At 45.2% G+C, this 23,018-nt stretch overlaps 1 protein-coding gene across 2 annotated transcripts; it reads left to right on the top strand.

The window, feature by feature from the left end:
- The first annotated feature begins 224 nt into the window (after positions 1-224).
- Positions 225-22,548, top strand: dnm3a (dynamin 3a). 2 transcript variants are annotated; one of them, XM_080033368.1, is made up of 21 exons: positions 225-784; positions 3,504-3,577; positions 3,992-4,141; positions 4,234-4,437; positions 4,637-4,735; positions 5,620-5,780; positions 5,992-6,134; positions 6,233-6,368; positions 6,522-6,589; positions 6,685-6,823; positions 7,818-7,904; positions 8,092-8,162; positions 8,248-8,308; positions 8,954-8,980; positions 9,661-9,774; positions 15,266-15,375; positions 18,168-18,279; positions 18,856-19,017; positions 19,610-19,833; positions 20,521-20,673; positions 22,211-22,548. In XM_080033368.1, exons 1-21 carry the CDS (start codon positions 624-626, stop codon positions 22,242-22,244), a joined length of 2,490 nt encoding a protein of 829 aa, XP_079889494.1. In that variant the 5' UTR covers positions 225-623; the 3' UTR covers positions 22,245-22,548. The 2 variants fall into 2 exon arrangements, with proteins under 2 accessions (XP_079889494.1, XP_079889495.1); XM_080033369.1 differs by lacking the exon at positions 8,954-8,980.
- Positions 22,549-23,018: the final 470 nt, after the last annotated feature.

Here is a 23,018-nt window from a genome sequence, read left to right as displayed (position 1 = left end):
GTACAATTCCAAGTAAAGAACGTCAGATATTTTGAAGGTGTGTTGTCGTTACTGTTTACAGTCGGTATTCTGCCCCTCCCCTCTGGATGGGTGTATTTTAAATAGCTGCGGGCCGGGGGAGGGTCTGATAAACCCATGTACTCTCTCAACTGGCTGTGCGGGGCGTCCGTCTTCTGCAGCTGCACTCGCGCATGCGCACACAGCGCGGTTCCGTTACTAGCTGTCAATAGTTTTTTCCTCCCGTCGAAGCCGCGGAAAGTTTCTTTTTAACGTGTTCAGAGTTTACGGGAAACTACTCGGCATAAACCCCTCTGCCTGACAGCAACACGTGTCGACAGGAGCTGCTCCCGGCGGCTCTACCGTCGTCACCGGACGGCCCTCACGTTAACGGTAACGACTTACTAACGGCTGCTCAAGTTTCGGACCCGAGAAAAGTTGGCACCGTCCTCCAAGAAGAGTATTATTTATAGCTTTTGTATAAATATCAGTGATGGTAGGCATAGCATACTTGTGAGTAACCGCTTAACTATGGTGGCTGGCGTAGCCTAGGACCGGAGTCAGACAGGATTATTATAAAGGAGCTGGGGGCGGGCGGGCGCGTGGCCCCCAGCGGCTCCGTTGCGATGGGCAACGACGGGATGGAGGAGCTGATCCCGCTGGTCAACCGGCTGCAGGACGCCCTGGGCAGCGTGGGTCAGAGCTGCAGCCTTCACCTGCCGCAGATAGCGGTGGTGGGCGGGCAGAGTGCAGGAAAGAGCTCCGTGCTGGAGAACTTCGTGGGCAGGTAAGTTACAGTGAGCCCGGGTCACCTGTGGCTGCTGCAGGGGGACCACATTCATCACTATTGCCTCGTTTCCACCGAGTAGAGCGGGTCGGGTCGGAGCGGTTCGGTCCGGGTAGTTTGGCTTTTCATTTGCCAAAAGTTGGGTAGGGTACGGTACGGTTTAAGCGCACCTAACCGCTCTGAGCCGCTCCCGATCTCAGTACTCCTCCGTAGGGGTACTAGCGGCCTGAAAGCGGGCCGAAAATGCATGAGAAGGCGGAGCTACACACTGCCGTCATTTGATTGGTCGAAAGAATCATTTCCGCCATGTGTAGATCTCGGCAAGAGTGAAGAGAGTCTTGTGTTTTGGCGAAAATGTGAGCACAGCTCTGTTTATTGTGTGGTGTTTTTCCTCGTCAATAAATTAATCAGTTGGTTACACTGTGTCCCATAGTCACGTAGCTGCTGCAGCCAGCACTGTTCGCTCACTGTCTCTATGAGTTGCGCCGAGCGGTCTCTGTGTGTTTACGCCATAGATAGTAGTAAAATACACGCTCACAACATCACGGGGGGAATACATAAAGAAGCGGCTGGTTTGAATCATCTCCGCCGTTTGTAGTCACCTCGGCTAGAGTGAAGAGAGTTTTGGCGAAAATGTGAGCGCGGCACTGTTTATTGTGTGGTGTTTTTCCTCGTCATTAAATGAATCAGTTGGCTACACTGTGTCCCACTGCTACGATGTCACGTAGCTGCCGCAGCCAGTGCTGTTCGCTCACTGTCTCTATCAGTTGCACCGAGCCGTCTCTGTGCTCACAACACGGGGGGAATATATAAAGAAGCGGCTGGTTTGACCAAGCAAAAACAAGAGACCGCTGGCTTGACCACAGTTGTTCCCACAGCCCGATAGTTTGACCCACATTCTGGCGTCGGCTATCGCAGTCCAGCCTAAACCCCGCCCTACCAGTAAGGGTAGGGTCGGCGGTGGAAACAACACCGAGATTCTTAAAAGTGAGCTGTCCCGCTCTGAGCCGCTCCGATCCGACCCGCTCTACTCGGTGGAAACGAGGCATTAGTGATAAAGCACCATTGATGTTACCAACAGTGTTGGTGCTTTAAAAGCATAGCTTTGCAAACTTACAATACAACTGGAAGAAGCTGAATTACAGCAAAGCTATGCTAGGGAGAAAAGTTGTTCAATACAAAAAGTAGTCAAACTACTTTGCAAAAAAAAATATCAAATTGACCATGTAGGCTACATGTCAAATAAAAAATGCCACTGAGTTTATTGCAGAAATTACAAAGTGCCAAAATAACATTTCAATAATATTTGTTAGATAAGTAGGCTATCAAATTAAACCAAAAAACAATACATATTTTCACAGGTGAGCTGACATGAACATGGCTTCCTGGAAGGTGAAAAGCCCTGGGAATGCCTTCAGGGCAATCGGGATGAAATAAAAAGGGGATGGGGCTCATCAATTGGAGGTTTAGTTAGACAAGCAATGATGAAATGAAACACTATGCAAATATGAATGTTGTTACAAGCTACTGCAAAAGTTAGCTATTTATACTACTAGTTTAATTACATGTAGTTCACTACTCCCAAACACTGGTTATTAATGACTTTGTTCATGTTAATACTTATTATATCTCATTAAGTAACAAAGATACCTTTCGACAACACACATGCATTACAAAGGCAGTATGTAGACTTAATGTACAGTAATGGGAAAATCTTCTCAACTCTTTGTTTGTTATCAGTCCCCCCTCATTGATATCTCAAAATCCATTTTGTTTTCTAAAAAAACCTGTAGAACATAGGAGTTAGTATCCAGGAGGGTGTGCTTCTTGGTGAGTACAGCTTAATAAGACTGATATAGAGTGGGTGTTATTGGGCCTGAAAACAACAGGATCTGTGTTCAACTATAAAGCCAAACCTTCAGGCAGAGACCGCAGCCAAAAATCACTGTTCTCCCACGTCAGAGTCTCCACCCCACCCAGCACTGGTGATAAGGCAGCATTCTGCATATCAGCCTCTCAGCAAGGCCACAGACACCTCTGGAGTTCAGATGTCTAAAGTCAGGCGGCCACAGAATAATGCTGATGTGGTGTGTGAACACAGTGGAGCTCTGTTAACTGAATCAGACATGTGTATTGTGCTGATGAATCCATGGCACCAACTGTGTACTATGATACTTAATCACACTCCTCAGTTCATTGTCTCGGCTGTGATCGTGTTATGACACTCCCTCTGATCTGGAACAGGATGCAGTGAGACAAACTTCCTGTATCTGGCTTTAGTAGGAAAGAGCAGGATTGTTGTTTTAGCTGTGCTTTAGGTTTCCTTATTGGTAACACTATGTTTAACTACTATGTTTAGTATTGTTTATGTTGTTAGGCAATGGCCAAATAGATTAACTCCGACTTCCTGATCAAGATTCTGAAATACAACAAAAGTTGAGCTGCTTGCAGTGATATAATGTGCATTATGTTCAGATTATATATATTTTAATGTAATGGTCTTATTTGTTTGCAATGTATGGACAATATGTATAAATGTCTCACGCATAGATGCTAGTTTGCATTTGCTTTAGATGCAGTGGCAACGTGTGTTTGTGTGTGTGTGAGTTTGTGTGTGTGTGTTTGTGTGTGTGTGTGTGTGTGTGTGTGTGTGTGTGTGAGAGAGAGTGTGTGCACGGCATGCACATCCTTCTCTAATTCAGTCTCTCTTCTCCATCAGAGACTTCCTTCCGCGAGGTTCAGGAATTGTCACTCGCAGACCTTTAATCCTCCAGCTGCTTAGTGATGACACAGGTATAAGACAAACCCTCACCCCTGCTGTCTGTCACTCTGTGTGTTGTCGCTACAGCTGCCACCAGGTGGCAGTGTTATGTTTTACAATGGAAAGCCTGGCCTGTATGGAAATATACAGTATATATACAGTATTTTTGCCGTTTCTTCTGATGCAAAGAAGCATAATATGCATTAGTTAAAAAGCATTCCCAAATTGCTTTAACAAACTTGCCAGTAGGTTACAATTACAAATAAACTAGACTGAACTAAATACCTTGGACTGTATTTTTCCTGCTGTATTCTACTGTGCGCTCATGGTGTGACTCACACCAGCATTGGTGTGAGTCACAGAACCAGCTACATCTTTGAAGCACTGTGTAGGCGTAATGTTCACATTATGAATCTATCTTTGCCTAACTGTGTTTTTTCTCCCAGAGTACGGGGAGTTCCTCCACTGTAAGGGGAAGAAGTTCACAGACTTTGATGAGATCTGCAGGGAGATCCAGGCAGAGACATGCAGACTCATTGGAACCAACAGAGGCATCTCTCCTGTCCCCATCAACCTACGCATTTATTCCCCACACGGTAACAGACAGTAGCTGTAACTGTGTGTGTTCCAAACCACTTATCAGTATCTGTATGATGATGTATGGATGACCTGCGTGTCTATTCTGCAGTGCTGGACCTGACTCTGGTGGACCTGCCTGGTATCACCAAGGTGCCTGTGGGCGACCAGCCAGCTGACATAGAGTACCAGGTACGGGACATGATCATGCAGTACATCTGCAAGGACAACTGTCTCATCCTGGCCGTCACTCCAGCCAACATGGACCTGGCCAACTCTGATGCACTCAAACTGGCCAAAGATGTGGACCCACAGGGTGAGCCTCGTGTGTGGGAGGCTTTGATAGTCAGGACTTTCATCACGTCCTGAAGGATTCATTATCACAGTATCACAGGGACAATGTTTGTGTCTAAAAGGTCCAAGGGTTGTCATCTATTATTCATACTCCCACAGGTTCTGAAATCAATCGTTCGGAGGCTGTAAAATATGAAACCTGTTTCTCATCGTCCCTTTAGGCCAGCGCACAATAGGTGTAATCACTAAACTGGACCTGATGGATGAAGGAACCGATGCCCGGGAAATACTAGAGAACAGGCTTCTACCCCTGCGCAGAGGTATACCCAGGCGTGTTTGTGTTGTGTGTGTGTGTGTGTGTGTGTGTGTGTGTGTGTGTGTGTGTGTGTGTGTGTGTGTGTGTGTGTGTGTGTGTGTGTGTGCGTGTGTGCTATAGTTGTTTTAACTTATTTAATAGGATTTTTTATTTTTTTTTCTACACATTTATTTAACTTTTAATGTAATATTAACTTTCTAATGAGAATTGCTGTGTGGTTTACTACAGCATCAACAACAACAATAGTATGAATAGTATAAGAATTATAGTATAATAGTAATTAAAAAAGAGCTCTGGTCTGGTATCAGAATCATTATTGGTATCAGCAGATATCCAAATCAAAGTATCCGAATCTGATAAAAAAGTGGATTGGTGCATCTTTATTATCCGTCTTTTTATTAATGTGCAGTATCTCTGCTTGTATGTGTATATTGTGTGTGAGTTAGAGGGAGGCAGGCAGCTCCAGTGACAGTACAGACTGAGTAAAGCAGCACCAGGTGCTGGCTCCTTCATGCTTCTACTGCAATGCTAATGCATTAGCCACGGGAGCCCACTGAGATGTCTGCCCTGGTAGCAAGGCAGAGCTGAAGCATTAGATATGGAGCCTGATGCTATTACATCTATTACTGTACTAAATAGGGGATTTGGTCTGCTTTACTACACATGCTCTACTGTTACTCAAACATATTCATGTCCTGCTACACTTCAGTCTTTATGGAACAAATGGCGGGCTGGGAACCGTTCCCAAGGACATGTCAGTAAAAAAAAGAAAATAAAAAGAATCTGTGTTACATCCGAATTCCTGATTGTTTCTTTCTCCTGCTGCACATTGTCCCCCTGCCCGTGATCACGTGTGTTTCATTTCCCTTCTCCTCTCTTCCTCCCCAGGTTACATAGGGGTGGTCAACCGCAGTCAGAAGGACATTGATGGGAAAAAGGATGTTAAGGCGGCTCTGCTCGCAGAGCAGAAGTTCTTCCTGTCCCACCCTGCCTACAAACACATGGCCGAAACCATGGGCACCCCGTATTTACAGAGAACCCTAAACCAGGTTAAAAATGCATGCCCGCACACACTCACACACACACACACACACACACACACACACACACACACACACACACTCACACACACACACACACACACACACACACACACACACACACACACACACACACACACACACACACACACACACACACACACACACACACAGGTAAATAAAGTGTGTTTCTTTTGTTACTGATTATGTTTGTTTGCAGCAACTGACAAACCACATCCGGGACTCTTTGCCAGCCTTCAGAGATCACCTGCAGAGCCAGCTGCTGGCCCTGAACAAAGAGGCAGAAGAGTATAAAAACTATAGTCCCGATGACGCTGCACGCAGGACCAAGACACTGCTACAGTCAGTCAGCTAATCATTCTGCGTGTGTGTTCCTGTTAACGTCTATAAATGACTCAAACGTCAGTGTTTCTCCTGATCTGTGTGCTTCTGATTCCCAGGTTAGTCCAACACTTGTCTGTCGACTTTGAGAAACTAATTGAGGGCTCTGGCGACAAAGTGGACACTGTTAATCTGTCGGGAGGTGCCAGGATTAACCGGATATTCCATGAGCGCTTCCCCTATGAACTACAGAAGGTGTGTGTGTGTGTGTTGTCTCTGTGTGTGTGTGTGGGTTGTCAGTGTGTTGTCTGTGTGTCTGTGTCTGTCTGTGTGTGTGCATATACTGTATAGCGCGTGTCACACCGTAGCTCATTGAATGCTGTGACAGTGATCTGTGTTTGTGTTCAGATTGAGTCCGATGAAGGGAAGCTGCGGCGGGAGATCAACTTTGCCATCAGAAACATTCACGGGGTCAGGTGAGGCAAAGGCTTTTTCCCTCGTTGACATTTGTCTGTTGGGACAACGTGTTGAGCTGGCTGTAGCCGATCTGCCTCTGTTTGTCTCCCTAAAGGACAGGTCTGTTCACCCCTGATATGGCCTTTGAAGCCATAGTGAAGAAACAGATATGCAGTCTGAAGGGTCCGTGCATTACATTTGTTGACATGGTCAGTGAAGAGCTAGTCAGCACTGTGTACCAGTGTATCAGCAAGGTATTGATGTCTATGTGTGTGTGTGTCACGTCCTGGTGCAATGTGCTATGTCGTCACTGACCTAGGTAGTCTAACCCCATTCATCAAACCATCCGCTAGAAATCTGGGCGTCATTTTTGATTCTGAGTTATGCTTTAAAAAGCAAATTTCATCCGTAGTGAAGAACAGCTTCTACCAGCTCAGAACCATCTTTAAAATAAAGCACTCCCTATCATATCACAACCTTGAAATAATTATCCATGCTTTCATAACATCACGGCTGGATTACTGTAACTCCCTCTACCTTGGTCTCCCTCAGTCCCTCATATCACGCCTCCAAATAGTCCAGAATGCAGCAGCAAGACTGTTGACTGGGTCAAAAAAGTGGGAACACATCACACCCGTTCTTGCTTCCCTTCACTGGCTGCCTGTACAACAAAGGATCATTTTCAAAACAGTTCTCCTGGTATTCAAAGCCCTCAATGGTCAGGCCCCATCTTATATAGCGGACCTTGTACACCCCCACTCAGCCCCTAGGACCCTAAGATCCTCCAATAAGGGTCTTCTCCACATCCCCCGATCCAGATTAAAACAAAAAGGTGACCGGGCCTTCGCAGTAGCTGCCCCACGCTTGTGGAACCAACTGCCACCTGACATACGTGATGCCCCCTCCATTACTGCCTTTAAATCAAGGCTCAAAACCCATCTGTACACCCTGGCTTTCCCTCCCCATTAGCTATCTGACTTTTACACTACTGTATATGTTTGTGTGTGGAAGTCCGGGTTATGTATTTTGTATTTTTTATCTTTATTTTTTCTATTGTTGTTGTTGTTATTTTACTTTCATGTTGGCCCATGTTGGCCTACTGAATGCACTATGTACAGCACTTTGGTCAGTGAAAACTGTTATAAATGTGCTTTTATAAATAAATTTTACTTACTTACTTACTTACTATGTACGTTTTCTTATAAACGGTCTTATATGTTACAGCTGCTCGGTTTTTTCTCTGTGCAGCTCAACTCCTATCCCAAACTGCGAGATGAGACAGATAGAATTGTAACCACCGAAATACGAGAGCAACAGAGTAAATGCAAGGACCAGGTAATTCCCGAAATGCTTTACTGTACTGTAACTCTCCTTGATTGTCACACTCTGTGTGTGGTTTTGTATGTTCTTCTAGTGAATGTGTGTTTGTGTGTGTGTGTGTGTGTGTGTGTGCGTCTGTGTGTGTGTGTGTGTGTGTGTGTGTGTGTGTGTGTGTGTGTGTGTGTGTGTGTGCTCCGTACAGGTCCAGTTGCTCGTCGACATACAACTCTCCTACGTAAACACCAGGCATGAAGATTTCATTGGCTTCACCAAGTGAGTATAACTTCAAACTATAAAATCAACTGTTGTTAATTAATTAACAAAGTCAAAAATAACACAAGTTCTTCCTCTCGGTCAGCGCCCAGAACACGTCCAATCAGAGCAATCAGAAGATTGTTGCAGCGATGGTAGCAGGCCAGGTGAGACTCTCAATAGCACTGCCTTTACTGCTGTTCAAAAGGCTGAGATCACCTGTTGAATTCATGTTTGTTTCTTTCGCTCAATAACAATGCCTACAGAAAAAATGGACAACTCATCATCATCATCATTACATTAGATATTGTTTTTTTTATAGAAAGAGAGAGAGAGAGAGAGAGAGAGAGAGAGAGAGAGATAGTTTGTTTCTCAAGATGATGCCTCTAAATAATGTTTGGTCTACAGTCCCCTGAAGGTTTAACTGCCAATTAAACAACCCGATGTAATCCACAAGCCAAACACGTGTGTCTGTGTGTTTGTTTGTTTGTGTGTGTGTGTGTGTGTGTGTGTGTGTGTGTGTGTGTGTGTGTGTGTGTGAGAGCGTGCGCGCATCTCTCATATTCATTCTGCCCAGGAGTAGTTTGAGTGTGTTCTTCAATATGTACCAAATTCTTACATAAGTGTCTGAATATGTTTAGTAATGTCACCGGCCTGTGTGTTCTGCATTAATCAGCATTGAATCATTCCTGGTAGAAGAATGGGAGTTGTTTTGTATTGAAGTTAAATTAGTTAGTTAACTATTGAATGACCAATATCAGAACCACACCCCCGTCTTTAATCATGCTTCTTTATCTCCTGTTTCCCCACAGGGTGTGGCCCTTCTTTCCCGTCTAATAGTAGGAGACCCGTCCCCTTTACTTTCCTTCACTCACTCACTCACTGCTGCCTATGCTGGACCTGTTTCTGTGCAGGGTCCAGGCCTAAAGGGTTGTGTGCAGCAGACATGCACACGGGCACGGAGGAGCTTTACTAATCAAGTTCTCCTTTGTCTGCAGCTGAGACACTGCTAACGTTTCCTCTCTGTTGCAGATTGTTTTTTTTCTCTCTCTCGATCAATCAGCCTTCAGCTCAGCACTCCCACTGCTCTATAAACACACACGGATGTTAATATTTTCCTTCTCTGCAGGATTTTTCGGTATATGTAATTTCTTATCTATCTTTAAGTCATCTCACACTTACTGTTCCCTTATGAATCATCACACGTGTCTTCCATCTTGTCTTCATCTAAATGTGTTTCTGTTTCACCTGTGCATGTCTGTTATGTCCACTACTGGTCAGTGAAATGTTTGCTGATGTCTCATTGCTTCATTGTCTCTTTCTAATATCCCTCTGACCTGCAATAACATTGTTTTCTCTCCAATGCAAACTGTTTTCCTACATTGACTCTTATTTCCACCATCACGGTCCACGCTCACTATGTGTGTGTGACCCTGCTTTGGAATTATTACTACACCGTGGTGTCTAGTTTCCCACACACACTCTGTGACTGAGCTCCTCACCCTGGGCTGTTGTTTAGGTCATACGGAAGGGCTGGCTGACCATCAGCAACATCGGCATCATGAAGGGCGGAGCCAGGGAATACTGGTTTATCCTCAGCGCGGAGAGCCTGTCCTGGTTCAAGGATGACGAGGTGAGGCACCAGGACATGTTGTCACTGTTAAAGGTCACCCTTTATGCAAAAAGCACTTCTTCTTTTATAACATTAATATGGGTCCTTGGTTTGACTCCCAAAGTATGTTAAAAAACAACCCTCTGTCTTTTTCTCCACCGTTCTGAAAAACTGTTCAAAATGATATTGAAATGGTAATGAAAGGGAATGGCTTCTCCCCTTATGAGGTCATAAGGGGAGAAGCCACTCCCTATAATTACCAACCTAACTAAGCACTACCTCCACCTGTGATAAACACAACCTCATATCCTACTAAATTTACCCGACAGTGAGATTCAAACCAGCATTTAGATTCAGGGCCAATACAATCAGACTGGGCTTTTTGGAAGGCGGGGCTTAAAGAGACCGGCTCTAAAATGGAGAGTTTCAGACAGAGGCTGAAAAGAGAACATTCAGCAATGGCACTGTGATAAATATAAATGTGTTTTTTGGACACTACACCATGAAAACAGTTTCTAGTAGAAACCCAATTTACAATTTGGAACCTGAAAGTAAACATAATATGTGACCTTCACGGTAGTGGATCGATCAATAATCACACACAGCAGTGCACTTGAGCCACCACGCGTTTATTATTACACATCTCAGCTTGAATACAGCCAGTTAATTGCACAGTTGAATCTTTTCATCCTTGGACATTGTTTATCAAACTTAGTTGCAGTAAAAGCCCCCTGCAGCTCTACCAACGGAGGCAGGAGAGCTTGTGTTGGTCTTGTCTTCTGTCTGTTCTGATGTCAGGTGGGCTGCCATCTGTCTGCCTGTCTGTGCCTGCTGTACAGGAGCAGAAGGTCTGCACAGCAAGTGTAGACAGGCAGACACACCACAACAGTCTCGTCCTGTCGCAGCTGATGTCACGGGAAGTGGGGAGGTTTGGGATGCAGGAAGTGAAGTCAGAGGAGTAGAGGGGAGGGGGGGGGGGTGGATTTGTACATGGATATGAGCCAGCACCTATGAACGTTCACATCTGTCCACGAAGCCGCCGTGGAGGAAGTTGAGAAGTTGTGTATCGGCTGACAGTAGAATGCTGTTAAAGGCCTTAATGTTCTTTGTGAGTCTGAGGCGCTGTTGTGGCTAAAGCTACTAAGACAAACTCTTTTAAGGACTTTTTTTTATCACAAGTCGCCATTAAATACAGAACACGCTAGATCGACTTCAACTATGTTTTCTCTGCACAGCTAACACTCCTTTGCTTTCCCTTCTGCCACCTGGACCTGCAAACTGAGCCCCTCCATCCTGACCCCCATTCATTCCTCTGACGCCCCCCCCCCCCCCTTCCCATTCGTCCCGCTCTCCGCTCGCTCTTCCCCTTACTCCCCCTTTTTCTTCCTCTTCTGGGAGTTCAGGCATTTGGAGCAGCTCACTTTGACACAGCTGGAGCTGCCCCAAGCCAAACTAAGAACCCCCCCCTCTCTCTCTCTCTCTCTCACTCACACACACACACACACACACACACACACACACACACACACACACACACACACACACACACACACACACACACACAGTGCAACAGACTTGTATATACAGTATACAGTGCACATGAGTGTGATGTAAACAAACTGGCATGCAAAGGGTGCAGCAAAATATACACTCGCTCAGACACACACACACACACTGTAGATAAACACTTGAACACAGTGTTCCCACACACAGCCCCGGGCTTATTGCTGTTCGTACGCACACAGCGCTAAAACTTTATAAATCAGCTCACACATACACACAGGCAGGCCAAATCTGCAACAAAACATTCAAATAAAGGTGACCGAAATATATCAACCACATCAGTGCAGCAAGTTCATGTGACAGTCTGAACCTTTTCACCAGTCACTGTTAAACCCCAGCACCGCCTGGTCAGCTGTGTTTGCCAGTGGACCGCATTATCACAGCAGGTCAGAGCGGCCTCCGTGCATCACACAGCCAAGCTGTTGCTGCTGCTGCTGCTGCTGCTGCTGCCTCTTTTCTTTTTTGCTCCCTCCTTTTTTATTTTCTCTGTCTTTACCTCTGTTGCCTTTTCCTCCCTCCCTCTCTCTCTCCCTCTCTCCGTCTCTCCCCCTCTCTCTGTGGTTGGCAGTCTCCCTGGGACTTTGCACATTCCTGGCTGGAAAATCTGAAGCTTTGTCCAAACACCAGCTTCCAAGATCTGCCCAGAGAAATCCCACATGGCTGTTTCTACACTGCTGCAGACCTCCCCCCCTTTTTTTTTTGACTCCCCTCCCTCTCACTTCCCCCCCCCACCCCCGCCCCTCCCTACTCCTCCACAGTCTCCCTCCAAAACTCCTCCGTCCCCTCTCCATCCCCTGGTCGCCTGCCTGCCTCCGTATACGCTGCGCTTTTTTCGGTCTCCCAATGTCTCCAGTTGTACCCTCGCACTGACCTCACACAAGCTAGAGTGCAGCATAATAGTTCAGAGTTTAATCTCCGCAGCACACTGTGCAGACATACATTCCTTCACCCCTCCACACTGCCAGGCCTCCACCAGGCAAGGCAAGTCTGAAGGAAAACAGATGTCCCCAGCCTATACACTTAATCTCCACACTCCCCCACTCTGTGTGTGTGTGTGTGTGTGTGTGTGTGTGTGTGTGTGTGTGTGTGTGTGTGTGTGTGTTTGCGTGTGTGTGTGTGTGTGTGTGTGTGTTTGCGTGTGTGTGTGTGTGTGTGTGCGTTTGCGCAAGGCCTGGTCCAAATCTCAAATCCATTAGTCTATAGGAAGAGGCGGCACAGCTCCAGACACAGCAGCTCCGATGTATGACACTCCACGACCACACACACACACACACGCACGCACGCACGCACGCACGCACGCACGCACGCACGCACGCACGCACACACACACACACACACACACACACACACACACACACACACACACACACACACACACACACACACACAGACACACACACACACACACACACACACATGCAATTACAACACAGTGCCATGATGTCTATGAATGCAAAAGTTGTCATGTTGCCACACACAGAGATGCACATGCAGAAAGTGAAAATACCCAATTAGAGGCAACTGGTTTTAGAGGTGTGTAAAAAGAGCTCACTTCATTAGCTGCTAAAACATTCACTCAAACAACAAGGCTGCGACTTCTCCTGCTCGCGTGCGCTGCAAGGAAACTCCTCGCCATTTAAAAGAAAGGCAAAGACAATTCATTCAAAGTGACAAACGCTACGACATGGACGCTTAAATTCTCATGGAGTAATAAACAAGTGCATTTTGATTCAAAGCAAGAAACACATCACAGTTAACATTAGACTCGCTTCGGCGTACGTCGGGCGCATGCATGCAAGCTTTCGCGTTGTCCCCGTGGTCTTGCTGCTACTGAAGCTCTCCCTTGCACAGTCTAACCAATGTGCAGACTACTGTACACCAGTAAGATCCTGAACAGGTAGTCTGAACACTGGGATGACGGAGCAGGACCCTTTCTCTCTCTCTTTCTTTCTCTCTCTCTCTCGCTTCTCTCCGGCCTCGCCTTCTCCCGCTCTGGCCGTCCGCAAAAGCTTTTCCTCTCTTCTTTTCTTATCCTTGCCTGGACGTCTGGTGTCCATGCGATTGGGTCTCTTTCGTTCGTACGCATCGAGAACAGTCCGCTCCCGACGCGCTCCCTCCTTCCACCCCGCAGATGTTTTGCGGGGGCCGCGCACCGGGCGTAGTATCCAGCCTTGACGTGGCACATTCACTCATTCAGCTCGGGATCTGCCCGTCCACTCGGGGAAGGGCATGAGGAAAAACTCTGGGAGTGAGAGAAGGAGAGAGAGAGAGAGAGAGAGAGTTAGGGAGGAACTTAGCAGCCATATATGGGTTGATGGGACCCATGGGGAATCGGTGGCGTTTTCTCCCCACTTCGGGCCTTGCTGCACTCTGTGTTCCCTCAACCCCTTTTTCCTCTTGCGCTCCGGCAGAATCCAACCTCCCTCTATCCCCTCTATCCACCTCAATCCCTCCTCTTCCTCATCTCTACTTTCTATTTCTACCCCATCAGAGCACCCTATACTCTCAGTCGCCTCCCCCCACCAGTCTAAAGCGATCCCAGATGTTGCCGTACGAGCGCCAATCCCGTTCTGTCATTTTTCTTTTCTTTTTTTTTTCAGCCTCGGTTACAGGAAGTGGGCCCCTTTTTGGAAGAGAGAAAAAAAAAAGCTAAATAGGAACGAAGGAAGAGAGTCGTAGGGTTCAGGGGGAGCACTGAGAGAGAGGGAAGACCGAAATGTAACGCACATGTCACCCAGCATCTTTGAGGGCAGCCTTACTTATTCGTACCGTTCCCTTTCTTTACCTCATCCATAGCTGTTCCTATTACCAACTTTTCTGGAAGCCCCTTGCACAACCTCCATCTCTTGGAAAGTTAGAAAGAGGGAGGAGGGGGAAGGGCTCGCTTGACTTTAGGAGAAATGTTGTGTTAGAGCTTGGAGTCTGAGTAATGACTTTCACATGTGAGTCCGGCCTCTCTTTCCCTCCTTTTTCTTTTCTTGGTACTCCATCTCTTCCTCCCTCCCTGCTTCACTTCTCCGTCCCGGCCTCCATACCGTCTGCTTCTCCTCACTCTGCCGCGCTCCACTCCTCCAACTGTTCTCTGTCATTCATAAGTCCCAGAGGTGATGACAGACTGCAGACTTATGGCATCGTTTTCCCCCTTCCAGCGTCTCTCTCTCTCTCTCTCTCTCTCTCTCTCTCTCTCTGTCTCTCTCGCTAGTTAGCGGGTAGTTAAAGTGAGTCTGTCTGACATGCAGACAGACACATCATGTTCCTTCTACAGTTCACGGCATCTCTTGAACTGTCTACAGTCCCTGTTGGTTATTTGCTATCGACACCCGTGTTACCCCTCTGCAGTTTGCTGGAAGCTACTTTCAAAGTATCACTTTCCAAACAAATAACTTCACAATGGAAGAAGTTGAACCACAACAAAGCTACCCTAGGGAGAAATCTAGTTTGGTTAGCTACTTTGAAAAAGTAATTCAAACTACTCTAAATAATTATCAAATTGACAGTGTACATGTGCTATGAATTTATAACTAAATAAACCACGTAGTTTTTTTGCATTAACTCAAAAGTGTCCACTTCTTTTTCAAAGGTCGTGGACAAAAAAAAATTTTTTAATAATTTTTTTAAATTAAATAAAAAAACATTTAAAAAAAAACTTAAACCCAATATTAGTACAGTCAGGATGAAAGAAAAGTGAGACATGGCTCCTAAATGCTCGGTAAAATTCAAATTCATTCCCTTCCTTTCCTGCCAAATGTTGTATGCAGGTTCATTAGTTAACTACACAAAAAGAAAATGGCAGAAAAGTGATTAACTTACTTGAATCACTATGCAAAGGTTGAACTGCGTGTTTCATTACATGGAGTTTACTTCTCCCCAACACTGCCCCTCTGATGTCATATTTTACTCCGCATACCTCTGTCAAAATCTTTATCTCTCTGTATTATGTCTTTTCCAGGAGAAGGACAAGAAGTACATGCTTCCCCTGGACAACCTAAAGCTCAGAGATGTAGAGAAGGGCTTCAGGTCCAGCAAATGTGCCTTTGCTCTCTTCAACACAGAGCTAAGGTTTGTATGTGTTTGTGTGTGTGTGTGTGTCTGTGTCTGTGTCTGTGTGCATGTGTGAGTCAAACAATTTTCATCAGCTGAAGTTTTAATGATGTTACACAACGTCGGGACATGTGGAGGAGGGAAGGGATGAGATGTGACAGTTTAGTTCTTCCTCTGACCTCCACGGTTCAACTTTGCCACCGGAAGTGAAAGGATATCCAGTGGGTGGTTGGTGTGTGTAGTTGTTTTATGCCAGGCCGCCGTGGGGTGGGGCTGCTTTGGGTTTGCAGGGTTTATGTGTGTGTAAAACAGATTGAGGAACACGGAGAAACAAAGACAGAGAATGAGAGAGAGAGAGTGTTTAGATGCTGGAGCTCACCCAAAGCCTGGCTGATTGTACCAGAGCATGTGGGCTTTGTTTATAATTCTGTGCTATGCTGCACTCACTCACTCAAACACACACACACACACACACACATACACACACACACTCACACACACACACACACACACACACACACACACACACACACACACACACACACACACACACACACACACACACACACACACACACACACTCACACTCACACACACACAACCACACACACACTGGATTTGTGTGTGTGTGTATGTGTATTTATGTGTGTGCATTTGCCAATGTGTGTGTGTGTGTGTGTGTGTGTGTGTGTGTGTGTGTGTGTGTGTGTGTGTGTGTGCGTGTGTGTTTAGACCACAGCATACCGACGGCAGCCTCATTAAGCAGCTAATCAAAGCCAGAGAGCTTGGATCAGAGATGAGGCTGCTCTTGTTTGGAAAGAATTGCTCGACTCGCCACAAAAAGGAGGGAGAAAGAAGAATTGGAAGGGTTGTGGGGAGAAAGAAAAGCAGGAGAGAGAGAGAGAGAGAGAGAGAATATCAGAGCCATCGGCCAGGAATGTGTCAAAGTCTGTCCTATGGCGCCCCCTCCTCCCCCCTCCCTCCTTCCTGCGCCCTCGCTCCGTTTCTCTTTCTGTATTTTGCATGTGTATATGTGCGCGGCAGACATTGCGGCGGGTTTTGTCTGACAGTAATCAAAAACTTCAGGAAACTCTTCAAAATCCGAAGCAGCGGTGGCTCTGTGCAGAAATTCCTCAAGCAAAAAAAAAAAAAAAAGGAGACGCTATAGAGAGCGCGCTAGAGAAACTGTGGCTGTTGAGTGATAAATCATTGAGAGAGCAGTTTTTAATGTGTGTCCTGATCCGGCTGTAATAGCACTCGCGTATTGTCATCGTTGGCCCGGTTCCCCGTCTGTGAGCCACCACGCCCTGACGTATTAGCCTCACCCTGTGGCCCGGCCATAAGCTCACACACTCAGAGCCAATGTCTTCATCTCTCTGTGCCCCCCCCCTCCCACCCTCCCTCCAAACCTTTTCTCTTTTCCATTGCTGTTGTCTCTCATTCTCACACACACGCAAAAGGTTTCACATATTTGAGGCGTAATTGCGCTGTGTTCTGAATGTGAGAAGGCAACAACAAAAGGGGGAAAGGAACAACTGAGTGATTAAGGGAAAAAAATGTTTAACAGATGGGCCGCAGCCCGCTCCAGATCCTTTGCCTGTTCCTCAGTTTGCCGCCCTTATTCCACAGCCGCGAGCACAGAGGTTGTTAGGGGATGCTGAGAAGAGGGAAGAGAGACGGAGGGGAATGTTGAGAAAGTAGATGATGGAGATAAGGGGGCTGTGTGTGTGTGTGTGTGTGTGTGTGTGTGTGTGTGTGCGTGTGTGCATGTGTCTCTGTCCGTTCTCTCTTTACACTCCGGTTTTTCATGTGAAAATGTTTCTTTTTATTTTTATTTTTATTTTGGGGGTAACAATAATTAAGAAATGATAATCCTAATACGGCATAATCCAAAATTAATTGAATTAGTTCATCAGATAAGTGTAAAAAATAAATAAAACTAAAGGTTCGGGGATTCTCTATTTTAATTTGTACACTTACTCACGTTCCCCCTGTGTCACAGGATGCACCACTGTTACAGGTGGCCACTGTCTATCTACATGTCGCACATTAAACCAGGCAGTGACAAATGTGCTGTTTATAATTTTAGTCTTCCTCCCCTCACAGAGATAAAGACTCTCACAGCCTCCATTATCAAACCACACACAAAGTCCCGGATATAGGAAACATGTTTATTTGATTTACTGACAGCATTAATATAGCGTTACTATAGCACAAACAGCTAAATGGAGCATGGAAGACATATAAAAATGAATGAGGGTTTAAAACTTTATTGGGCTGATCAGTATTAACAATGAGTTCCATCGTCTACAAGTTGATGATGTAGGATCATATTTAATCAAATCAAGTGAGTGGAATCTGTGTGGAGGCCTACTGAGTAATACTGACTCTAAAACAGATTACTCTGTGGTCAATTTGTTGTGTGAAGAAGTAATAGGATATGAAATCTACCATGAGGCCTGATTTAGTCCCCTATTTAACATGACACACTAATAGTGACAGTATCAGAGTCAGACAATTTTGTACTACTACTACTACTACTATGAAATACTTTCTTCCCACAAAATTTGCAGACGTTTCCCCAGGAAGAGAAGAGCTGGTGTAAAACATCAGCTTCACTTAGAAAGCAGTAAAACCATTCATTATCAGGACTACACTAGTCATATCTGAGTATGTACTAGTGTGAAGGATTCAAAGTGAAGTAGATACGCTCAAGAGTGTGTCCATCTGTGCTCTGGAAAGGAAGTGTGTTTTTTTTATTTTTTTTGGGAGACGTCAACAAATGACAAATGTTGTACTGGATTTTACAGGAACGTGTACAAGGACTACAAAAGCCTGGAGTTGGCCTGTAACTCTTCGGAGGAGCTGGACGGCTGGAAGGCCTCTCTGCTGCAAGCCGGAGTCTACCCCGAGAGAGTCACCGTTAGTAACCAACCCCAACGACCGACCTCAGCCTGCACCTGCCTGCACCCCGCCTTACCTTTGTGTTGCACTCACTCACGCAGCTAAACCCTAAACTCTGGCCATAACCTCTGAACACCCCACTCTATATGTTCCCCCTCCTCCCTACCCCTGCCTCTGCTCCCCCACCCCTTCCATCTCACTCTTTCGTTGGCTCCTCAGCACGGCATTCTTGGCCCATGATGTCACTACAAAATGTGTGTGTATGTGTGTGTGTGTGTGTGTGCATGTGAGAGTGTGTGTAGTAGTCTGTTTCTAATCAGCAGTTCCTCGACGCTCACCCACTCCCCCCTTTTCTTTCTTCTGCCCACCCCTCCTCCCCTCCCTCCCTCACTCGTGTTCTCTCTTTATTCCTTGACTCGCAAGCATAGAATGGACAAAAAGATATGACAATACACATGAGAGTGCCTCACACATCTGGGTTATCCGTCGCTGCATTTACACTGTTCTGTAACTGTATATCACTGGGTGAAAACACGGAGGACAATGTGAACACTTGCGTTGACTCCCTGTCTGTATCTCTCTCTGTCCTCCCAGGTGGATGAGCAGGGAAACGGGTCACCAGAGAACTTCACAGACCCTCTGCTGGAGCGTCAAGTGGAAACCATTCGTAGCCTGGTGGACTCCTACATGAGCATCATCTATAAGACAATCAAAGACTTAATGCCAAAGACCATCATGCACCTCATGATCAACAACGTAAGCTATCCGGACAAGACTATTCTCCTTCTTCCTTAACAGCCTCTGGAAACCTGGTCTAGAAAAGTCTAAATCAATACATGATATCAAAGTTGGGTGTCTTCATAAACCTTCACAAGAATCTAATTGAAAATAAAGTCCTAAGTATTATAAAACTTAGTTAAAACTAAGTCACTTTGTCTAGACTGTTTGAAAGGGCTGTGTGGGCGTAGAGAACTGCCGTGATTGGTTCAAAATACTCACTGTGTCATAAGAACCAGAGGATAGCTCGCCTCATGTAAACCGAATTTCTGTTAAGTTTATCAAACTTAAATAACCCTATCTTGATTTTGATTGAGAAATATGCCAAACGCTTTTTCAGATGCTTACTATCATACAACTAACTCACCAAATTACATAGTTAGAAGAATTTTGTGAATTTGGGTTTAGAGGGGATTTAAATGCAGACCTGCTCGGCATAGAGAAAAAAAAATATATATAAGATTTTTCCCGTCCACAATTAGAATCCTAATCTGAAATCAGAGTGAATTATGCCCCTCACACAATGAGCGTAAGGTTGGCTCTGTCACAGCTGTTTGTAATCCCGGCGCAGGTGAAGGAGTTCATTAGCTCGGAGCTGCTGGCACAGCTCTACGCTCTGGGAGAACGCTCGGCGCTGATGGATGAGTCACCGCAGCAGCAGAAGCGCCGGGAGGAAGTGCTGTGCAAACACGCCGCCCTGAAGGAGGCGCTCGCAGTCATAGGAGAGATCTCCACCTCCACCTGCACCACCCCCCTCCCTCCACCTGTAGACTCCTCCTGGATACAGCCCTCCAGGTACACACACACACACACACACACACGTACACCCACAGCTAGTGTTGTACAGTATACCGCTACTGACAAAGTACCGCTTGCATTTGGAGAAAAACAGCGCCTTTTTTGTTTTTCGGCGAATCCCTTGCTATTGGAGCAAAACGCTGTCAGCCTTGACTTTGTCGGAATACATGGAGTGATACAAATGTTTCCGAATTTTAAGTTATTTAAGGACAAAAAAAAATGTCACTTATTATTTCATGCACATTGGCGCTTATTTAATGTGGGTTTGATGATCACATTATTGGTAGAATTTATGAATCTTCATTTATCAATATACTGTATAAAGGAAACATAGGCCTACTGTATTTTCATTTTGTTAACAAACAACCTATAATATGACATAAACTAGTCTTAGTGATAGGCTATAACTAATCGGTCAATTCAAAACATTTTCTAGGTTTTAGTATCTCAAACTAATAATGGATTCTGCTAGTATGACAAATGTATCACTATATTCCTTTTAATCTTTTTAAGTACCGAAAATGATCAAAATTCCAATTGGTATCAGTATCAAAACAAACATTCTGGTATTGTGGCAACACAACCAACAGCCACAGTTCGGTGATGCTAAACACAGCTTTGCCACTCACTGCCTGCAGTGATTATGCCTGTCACCTGACTTGCTGTTCTTCTTTCTCCACTAAGCCTGACCCCACCTAAGAAGTCAGGGCCCAGAGGCTGGCCGTCGGTTCGGGGACATGCCCCATCCGCTCCTCGGGGACCCGCTACTCCAACGAGTACCGATGGCCCTCACAAACTCCCTGGCCAACCTCACCGTGCTCCGCCAAGTGTGCCAAGGTGACTGGAATCTGACCTGGTGTGCTGTGATGAGCAGCCACTCAAACAGGCACTGGCACATATGCACACACACACAATCAAACCTCACACTACAGAGGTCGACTTGTTATTTGAGCTGGGTGGGGGTCTGCTAGGAAAAATGTGTTTCTTATATTCTCTTTCCCATCAGCCTCGGCAGACAGGACTTCTCTCTGTGCAGCTTTCTACCACAGCCAGAGACAACAGGCTGAGTGCGCTCCATCAACTTTTCATCTCTCCCTCTGTCCTCCATCCCCCCCTCTTCCCTCTCTCTCTCTCTCCGAGCATGCATTTGTTTTATGGCCTTCCCCAGTTTCCCCTCACGCAGTAACCATTATTTTCCCTTTTCCCCCCACTATTTCTTTTTTCTCTCGTACATTTCTTCACTTCTCCTCTTTCACTGGTTCCTCCCCTCCTTTTGGCCGCTCTCTCCCTTTTCTCTCTGCCTCATTTCCTCTGTGCTCTCCAACGGTTCTTTAGGTTCTTTCCCCCGCATACAGTCTCCCTCTTTCCTTCGCTGACTCTTTCCATCCAACCCCATGCCTCTTTTCTTCTCTCCATCTCCCCCCTCCCCTATAGATGTACCGTACATAGGGTACCGGGGTACTTCTGTCAGTCCGTATGTATTCTCTTCATTTTAACATCTGTTGACAGTATAGGTCATGGAGTGCATTGATCAAAGTTTGTGGAATCGTTGCAATTTAAAAAAAATCTTGCCGGTTAAAAAAATAAAAAATAAATATATGGAAATGTGTGAGAAGGAAATCTAAGCATGAAGGATTTGGATTAGCTCCTTGCTTAACTGTGTATCTCTCCAGTCCGTCATGTTCTGTAACCAACTGTTTTACCTATGCTGGAGCAATCTCCTTAATTTGTTTCTCCTCTAAACCCATATCATTCTCTGTTGAATAGTTTATGTGGAGACAGATGCCTGTGTTTGAAAACACTTTAGTAAGTCCTTACATGTATCATAATAACCCAGAGTGGAACTAGCTGCTGCATTGCTACACTTAAACATTATAACGATGACAATTGATCCGACTTTTTCTCTCCAATGGATTTGTTATTAATAATAAATACATCTGCAGTTAAAGGTCAAATATTATGCTCATTTTCTGGTTCAAAATTTTAATTATGGTTTCTACTAGAAACTTCATGGTGCCATTTCTAAATCTCCTCTTTTCAGCCTCTGTCTGAAATGCTCCGTTTAAGAGCATGCCTCTTTAAGCCCCTGTCTCCGTGACTTCTCCCATTATGACATCAAGGGGAGAGAAATCTGACTGGGGTTTTTGAATAGAGGTTTTCTGAAAGGTGAAGAAAAAGAGAGTTTTTTTATCATAATTTGACCTTTAAATAGAGCACACTCGTCAGATTTTGTATGTCCTATTCAAAACCACACAAAAGAAGCTCTGTAAACGATACATGAGCAAATATTATCAGACGGTAGCATGCCCTCTGTTCATATTGTTGTATTATACAGAGCCGTGCAGTAATATCTTTGATCTGGTCTTCTCTCCAGGAGGCATCCTCCAGCTATCCCACATGTGAAATAAAAGACCCTCTTTCTGCTCTTCTGCTTGGAACTCCATTACCCATCCACCCCAGTGATTCTCCCAGACACACCTGATGACCTGTGTGATGTGTAATCCAGCTGAAGCCCTCTATGTGTCCTCTGGGAGACGCTGCCGATCTGTTTTCTCCATAATATAATCGGCCGTAAAGGCTGGAATGTACCCGACTGTCTGCCTGAACTTTGTAAATAAAATTACACATTTTGAGTTGTACCACTAAAAGAGATTACACATGCACTATTTTTACTGTTTGTGAATAAACTGGTGTTTTATTTTTGAACTTTTATCCTGGTTTCTCATTATTTTAAGACTTGTGCTTTCTATGACTTGCCATTAATGTGATGATGATCCTTTTATTACCGATGATTTTCCATGGCTTTTCCCCTTAACTTTTTGGACTCCCTTTGTAGTGAGCCGCAGTGGTGTTGTTTCAAGGGCGAGTGATCGAACCTGTAGGTGTTCCCCAGCAGAATGATTAAAGCTCAGTTCCACTCTTAAAGTTTTCCTCAGTTGCTTGAGCGCTTTTGTCCATTCAGTATTGACTAAAGTGAACATCTCTGGCCAAAATGACACATTTTGTTTGTAGAATGCTCACATTCACAAAACATTTAACATGCAAAAAAATCTAATATTTCTTTCTAACAACAACGCATGTTGTCAAATCAATATATTCCTTCATTCAATCATTACACAATGGATGACTAAATAAATATTAAATACAGCCATCAGTTGTATTCTTTTCTCAAAAGATTATGA

The sequence above is a fragment of the Ammodytes marinus genome (assembly GCF_949987685.1).
Source record: "Ammodytes marinus genome assembly, chromosome: 8".
In the NCBI taxonomy this organism is placed as follows: Eukaryota; Metazoa; Chordata; class Actinopteri; order Uranoscopiformes; family Ammodytidae; genus Ammodytes; species Ammodytes marinus.
This window is presented reverse-complemented; position numbering and strand designations above follow the sequence as displayed.

What these genes read in the sequence shown, in the direction of transcription:
- dnm3a (XM_080033368.1), top strand. Translation starts at nt 624, where the DNA reads ATGGGCAACGACGGGATGGAGGAGCTGATCCCGCTGGTCAACCGGCTG. An exon ending in CAGCGATGGTAGCAGGCCAG is followed by an intron (nt 8,309 to 8,953) that starts GTGAGACTCTCA and finishes GTTTCCCCACAG; the next exon opens with GGTGTGGCCCTTCTTTCCCG. An exon ending in TCTACCCCGAGAGAGTCACC is followed by an intron (nt 18,280 to 18,855) that starts GTTAGTAACCAA and finishes CTGTCCTCCCAG; the next exon opens with GTGGATGAGCAGGGAAACGG.